The sequence below is a fragment of the Alosa alosa genome, chromosome 18, assembly GCF_017589495.1.
Source record: "Alosa alosa isolate M-15738 ecotype Scorff River chromosome 18, AALO_Geno_1.1, whole genome shotgun sequence".
Classification (NCBI taxonomy): Eukaryota; Metazoa; Chordata; class Actinopteri; order Clupeiformes; family Clupeidae; genus Alosa; species Alosa alosa.
The window spans coordinates 12225257-12232756 of record NC_063206.1 but is presented as its reverse complement, the minus strand read 5'-3'; the positions used below and the strand labels follow the sequence as shown (position 1 = coordinate 12232756).

The 7500-nt window shown below is 46.7% G+C and overlaps 1 protein-coding gene across 1 annotated transcript in view; it reads left to right on the top strand.

Annotated features, from left to right (window-relative positions):
* The window catches only part of ehbp1 (EH domain binding protein 1), a 156966-nt gene that overhangs the window by 27591 nt on the left and 121875 nt on the right, over positions 1 to 7500 (top strand). Inside the window, 1 exon segment of the mRNA XM_048269122.1 lies at positions 3016 to 3069. Coding sequence (XP_048125079.1) covers positions 3016 to 3069 — 54 coding nt within the window.

The window sequence follows — 7500 nt, the reverse complement described above, 5'->3', positions numbered from 1 at the left end:
AGCAGCCATGCATGTGCACACCTACACACACACACCCACACACACACATCCACGCACGCATGTGCACTTCACTGTTGAGTTCAGCTCCACACTTAGGGCTTAAAGCAGGGAAAATGTCTGTGCCTGAAGTTATCAAACATTTTTGAAGCCAACATATAATTGTAGGATTAGCAAGATTGCCCTCAGAATTAGTGCCGTTTTCTCATTGAAAATGATATTATAAAGGGTGAACAGGTTTGACTTGAGTTCAGGATGGATATTATGCAGTGTATGTTTTTGTGCTGTCTAACCAAATTATGTCTACTCAGCGTGGGTAAATTGGTGTGTGTGTGTGTGTGTGTTTTAAGAGGGGGTGAGAGGAGCACATAGTATTTAAAGCATTACGAGCTGGTGCTGACAGCTTGACCTGGTGTTGAATGTCCCGTTGAGCGTCCACACAGTGTGGTCTACACACGCACGCACACACACACACACACGCCGTCTGTGCTGATGCGGTAGACACGCTGGGTGCAGCAGAAACTCACCCACTCACAATCCAGTGTCTGGCACCTCCTCCAGCTGACCTCATTGAGCACACCTCCCTAAACTACATTACCCACAGTTCAGTTTGGTAATCAGCTTTAACCAGCCCACACACCTCATGTAAATTTCATGCTGTCTGGCCACTGCACCTCCTCTACTGTCAGATGACCCGCGGAGGTTCCGTGGCAGTTCTAGCGCACGCAGACTAATGAGAAGCAGCAGGAAAGCTCCGCACTCAGCACAATCTCCCGTCAGGCAGGGGAAGTGCTCCGCTCCACTCCACTCCACTCCGCTCCACTCCGCTCTCGTTTGCCCACCCACTTCCTCTCCTCTCCTCTCCTCTCCTCTCCTCTCCCCTCCCTCCCTCCCTCCCTCCCTCTCCTCTCCTCTCCCCTCCTCTCCCCTCTCTTGTCACCGAGTAACCAAAGAAAATTCACTTACAATTGACCCGCTTTGAGCGGAGAGACACAGGAGGAGCAGTAAATCCACGCAGATTGGAGACAAATGGTGGTGTAATGATAACACCCAATCAATGGCTGCCGTCAGGGCTGGGGTGAGATACGGGCAGAGGGCCGGGCTATTTCGGGAGACCCAGTGGCAGCGTCAGGAAGGAGGGGTGGGGTGGGGTGGGGTGGGTGGGTGCGGAGGCGGGGAGATGGAGGGATGTTTATTTGTGTGGTCATTAAAGAGAACAAATGGAGAGAGTGCAGTCTGTAAAGGACGGGCCTGGCCCGGGCGGAGGATGTTTAGCAGCTGAAAGCTCTCCCACATCGATCTCTGCTAGATACCTGCAGCCAAATCAGAACTGATTGGGGAGAGTGGTGTGTGTGTGTGTGTGTGTGTGTGTGTACTGCTCTCTCTCTCTCTCTCTCTCTCTCTCTCTCTTCTCTTTTTTCCTGCTCATTAGCCTTTGTTGGGTATTCACAGTAGTCTAGTTACATAGTTACACGCTGACACTTAATCTGCCTCTGATAATATGTTGGTATCTGTGTGCAGTGTGTGAGCAATTATTGATTGGACAGTGAATGCCTGCATCTGTGTCAAGTATTCAGTAAGCAGTTAGTCAAATATGTGGGAGTGTGAGGGACAGAGAGAGAGATGCAGAGACATATTTGCTTGACGGCTGGGTGTGATTGATTCGAATGTTTGTGTACATGTGGGCATGTGATTTGTGAAGGTTAATCAGCAGGAACAACCATACTGCAGACTGTGGTGGCCTTCCCAGTCATTATAGCCTCTTACTCTGGATTGAAGAGGACTGAAGCAGAGGGGAGAGGGGGAGTGAGAGGGAGTGATGGAAAGAGAGAGAGCGAGAGAGCGAGGTGGAGAAGTGTGTCCTCTCATCTGGCCAGTAACAGACAGTGTCTGATGGCCCGAGAGGCTCCAGTCTCCTCTGTGGAGAGACGGATGGCAGCGCAAATGGGCCATCATCTTTTATCCAGAGCAAGGGCTGTTATCTGTGACGTCCTGTCCACTCTCCTGTGTGTGTGTGAGTGTGAGAGTGACCTCTCTGTCCTCTGTGTGCCCACCTTCGTGAAGTGGGTCACAAGGACACTTTAGCTGAAAGGATCTGGTTTTAGCTAAATGGAACGTGACCGACAGTGATGCCTGATTTGACTTGACATGTCCCCAGCAATAAAGCAGACATTTCCATGTGGAAAAAAAGCATTTGGAGTCAATTAGCCTCAAGTACTTTTATCAGTACTGTGACATTGGTCGTTGTTGTTTAATGTGACCATTGACCACCCCTCAGTGCTCTCAGATTAATGGACAAAGAGAGAAGTTGCCTGTGTGTTTGGAATAGTTTGATAACATAAAACAAAAGGCTCTGTTTTTTTAAGGGCATCTTTTTCATACAAAGCCATTGGGATGAGAGGTTAGGTGAGGTGGTGGTCCACACAGTATGGCTTACAATACCGGTAGTGTTGATTTAGGACTGACTGACAACAAGAAAACTGTACTATAAATTGCATTGGGATCTTCTACCGTAGGCCCAGTTCTCACACTCAATGTTTTGCTGATGTGTTACAAATAAAAGTTAACACTTTCTCTAACTTCTGTTCACACGCCCAGCTACTATGCCTATGTCTCTGCTGTACGGAGTCGGACACACTTTTCCCCAAAGACACCCAGTATTATTGCACATGTGCCTGATTTACTGGTGGTATCGGAACAAGTTTGTAATGGACATGAAATCCTAGCTGCCTTTCTTTTTACCTTTCTTATAAAAAAAAAGTCACACACTTCAAATATATATATATATATATATATATATATATATATATATATATATATATATATATATATATTTAAATTAAAATAAATTAAAATTTTCTTATTTACCGCTGAATGTTTTGAGCATCTTCACAGTGAAGGTTGTTGATGGGTGATAAGACTGCTGTTTCTATGTCTGTCCTTGACCTGGGTGTGAATGCAAAATCTCTTAGTTTGTGTTAATTCTTTTGATGTCTTTAAATGTCTTTTGTATTTCAGGATCCTCACGCGGAAGAGTTTGAGGACAAGGAGTGGACATTTGTCATCGAAAATGTAAGTGAGCTATTTTTGAGCTTCATTTTAACCAGGTTCCACATATTTATGGAGTTGCTGCCACCTAGTGGTCAACGATCACACTCCTATCAAGATAAGGGTGCCGGTGTACTAACAATGTCTTTGACTACTGAAGGTACATGTTATTTAATGAAGTACAACTTCTGATAGAATAAATTACTTTTGAATTGAACTGAATGTTATCACTGGAAAATCCTTTTAAGAGGCACCCACATTAAATAACTGAATGTATTTCAGTTGATGTTAGTTCATCATAAAGTCTCTATATGAGGTTGTGTTTGAGTGAATGTGCTTTAATTAGAAGACCTCTAATTTGACATGACTATGTAAAGAGGAGCCTTACATCACATGGTATGCATGAGTTTCAAGCTGATGTATTACTCCCTCTACTGGACACTAATGGACTTACATAACTGTATGCATTGTATCCATTCTGCACTACCTTAATCCTTTCTTTATTTATTGGCAACATGCAGCATGTATGTCCTCATGCATTGAATTTAGCTTTGGGCTTGCTGCCCACAACCTCTGTGTGGCATTGGCCCTGTCCGATGTGAGCGTGTAGCTGTTGTTGCCCATTCTCATTGGCCAGTCATGCAGGCAACATGTCAGAATCACATCAACAGGGTGTCTTTCATGGCATGCTGTTGAGAAAATTGGATTGAGGCCCTGGTCTAAATACAATGCTGGTTGGTTACTCAGGTCATATCTAGCTAGTCTGCTGGATGACTGAAGATGGATATTAAAAATCAAGAATTGTTTGCTCCCTGCTCCATACTGCGTGCGCGTGCATGTGCGAGAGTGATTTTACTTTTTTTTGTAAACAGTTGCTTTCAGAAACAAATAGTCTTTGTACTACATGTTGCAGGTTAATGTGTATTACTAGTCCTTACAGTACAACGGATCACACTTACACTGAACCCCCCCCCCCATCATGTACTGGTGGATCGGGTGCTGGTGTCAGACAGATCTGACTCATTGACTCATTGAAGGCCCTTTGTGACTGCGCTGCAGACAGTCCACACCGTGCCGGGCTGCTTCCCTTTCATGTGTCGTGCCTCCCTGGGCCTTTGGCAGCCCCTCTGTGTCGCTGATGGGGCTTTGTGGCCAGCCGTATGTTCAGGGCTGCTAGACTAGTGATTATGATCTTCAGAGAGAGAGAGAGAGACGCTAGGGCTCTCTTTTGCGTCAGCTTTGCGCTCCTTTGGCACGGAGGGCTTCATACTTTAACCATGCCCTCATACCCTGGCCGGTTGCCTCAGATCTGATTCGCACCAGACGCAGCAGCAGACTAAAGATGGTCCTGTCCTATGTCTTAATCCTCCTTCTCCCTCTGCACTTACAGAGCCACTTGACTGCTCTTGATGGATCACAACAGTCTGTCTCACCCAGAACACATTGTCCAGGACTGATTTTCACACCTCTATTGATGCTGCAAATGAACAGCAGTTTTTGCATATTGTAGTGAGTTGTTTTTCCCTCTGTATCATCATTACAGAGCTGGTACAGGTCCAGATTTTTTTATGCTACCTCCTCTCTGTCTCTGCCCCTCTCTGTCATTTTCTTCTGTTTTCCTATAGCCCCACCTCTCTGTCTGTCTGTCTCTTTCTCTCTCTCTTCTCTCTTTTCTCCTCTCTCTCTTCTCTCTCCCTCTCTCTCTCTTCTCTCTTCTCTCTCCCTTCTCTCTTCTCTCTTCTTCTCTCTCTCTCTCTCTCTTCTCTCTCCTCTCTCTCTTCTCTCTCCCTCTCTCTCTCTCTTCTCTCTCTCTTCTCTCTCTCCCTCTCTCTTCTCCCCCTTTCTCTTCTCTCTCTCTTCTCTCTTCTCTCTCTCTCTCTCTCCTTCCTGTCCCCTTCACCCCTCCCCTCTGCCCAGTGTTGGGGCTCCGCCCAGCTGGCTGCAGTACCCTGCAGGGCATGGCTGCCCAGTGCTCAGCACACAGTCTCGCTATTGTAACAACACACACACATACACATTTGTGTACACACACACACACACACACACACACACACACACACACACAGACAGACACATGTGTGAGCACATACACACCACCATGTGCACATGTAAACACCAGTCCCAGCTAGGAGATAGATGAGGGAAGAACTAAGGCAACAAAGTTAGGTGTGTGTGTGTGTGTGTGTTTGAGGGGGTTCTGCTTGGATCAGTACCAAGGCCTGGGCTCCTGTCCAGCCGGGATACTCCAGTCCATCTGTCCTCACAGCAGAGTGCAGAGAAGATGCGCACACACACACTTGCACCGCAGACACACGTACGCACGCTCACAGCAGCGCATGCACACTCCCAATGCAGTGGTAGAGGTCATCACAAACATACAAATATAAAAACACATTAGCCACATCTTGCTGTGTAGAGAGTCTCAGTGGGACAGACGCATGCAGACACACATGCGCGCACGCACACACACACACACACACGCACACACACGCACGCATGCACACGCGCACATGCACACGCACTCCCGAACACATGCACGCATAACATCCAAATAGCCTGGCATTGATCCACACACACAGCCTGGATAATCCAGACCCTGATAATCTAGAAAGATTGGCCAAGAACAATGTAATGGCCCAACTCGAGGGGCAGCAACAAGCATGCATTTAAAAATCTCACTGCACGCAATTGGATAACACTAGACCATGTTTACCCTGAATGATTTCGGACTTCGACGCAATCAGATAACACTACGATCAATGTGTACTGTACTCCAACGTTGCAGCACTGTCTTCATCAGTTTAGCTGGTTCCCTGGAATGTTGGGGTAAAAGTAACGTGCATCATTGCTCTTTGCCAGAGTGTCTCGCAGAGACAATTCCATTGTGCTCTCGGTACCCTGTAAATGGATTTCCAGGGTACCACACACATGCACAAAAATAGAAACACATGAAGGAAACCTTGCTGAAACACACACTGCACATTCACAGTACTTGCATGTTCTGCCTCTCATTGACTTGACTGAATACACACACACACACACACACACACACACACACACACACACACACACACACACACCAGTCGTTATTCATTATGACATTTCCATTTGCACTGGTCCTTATTTCCTGTTTTGTGTTATTTCCTGTCTTGTGTTTGTTTAGGATGCAGTGAATACTCGCTGGTTATGCTGCTTTCGAGATGTCTCATAAATGTCTCAGAACTGCTGCTGCCGAAGTTGGAAAGTGTAAATTACCCAGCTTTCTTTGCGGCATTTGGGCAGGCACGCCACTTTACCTCGAGTACTTGAGGGTACTCCCGAGGTGGGATCGCATTTACCTTACAACAAACATGGCTGCTCCTATAGCTGAGATGAGATGACATGTATTTTTTGCATATGTACTGTGTTGGTCATGTTAAAGTTGATTTAATGCTCTTACACGCTAGATTACATTGCTGCTTCAATCCAGTCACCAATTCATGCATTGCACGGTCTTGCTGTGTCTGCAATACAATGTAACAATTTGTTTTCCAGCCGTTTAGCTAGAGGCTACATGTAGCACAAAACAATAACAATGACTAGCCTCCTGCTAATGCCCCTCGTGGCTCGAGAGAAAGGCGTTCCTAAAGCCACTCATTGGTACATGTTGTACAGGTGAGTGTACAATGATTTACGAGACATCTCGAAAGCAGCATTAGTTAGTGGTTTATGTATGAGGTTTTGGCTGAAAACAGCCAAAGATGCGATTACTGATGGACCTTTCATTGGCCTATGCATTAGCTGGATCTGCCTACCACTATCACATAACTGGTCTATTTTCTGTGGAGTTTTTTTTGTTTTCCTTGTTGGAATAGGAGCAAATGGCAAGTGTCATCATGGTGTCAGTTCAGCGTACTCTGACATGACTGGTACAGACAGAGAAACAGTGCTACAAGACCACTCAAGCTGGTGAGCACAAAAACAGTACCCTGAAGGAAAGCTGAAGTGACTCATCTCCGAGAGGGAGTGGGGGGGGGGGTACAAAGTACTTTTCTTAGCCCTGAGAAAGTCGAGGAGGAAAGGGAGTAAAAAGAGCAGGGGGGGGAGACGGAGAGAGAGAGAAGAGGAGAGAAAGTCCTGAATTCCTCTTGTCTCCACATACCTCTCTAATAACAAAGTGATCAAAGACATGCTTGGCATGTGACGTGCGGGTAGGGCTCTGGTGGGTGGGGGCAGTGAAGAGGCACTTTACCCTCACACACTCAGCTGTGTCCCTGCCTGCCATGCACCATCAGTGGAGGGAGCGAGGGAGAGAGAAAGAATTGAGGAGTGGGGAAGAGGGGGAAAGAGAACTATAAAAGGAGAGGAGGGCTGTAAGGGAGGGGGGGGGGTGAAGAGGTGGAGGGGGCGCTCCAAGTGAGACTGACATCAAAGCTCCTTGGGCTGGCCTATTTGGCACCAGATTACAGTGCCTGT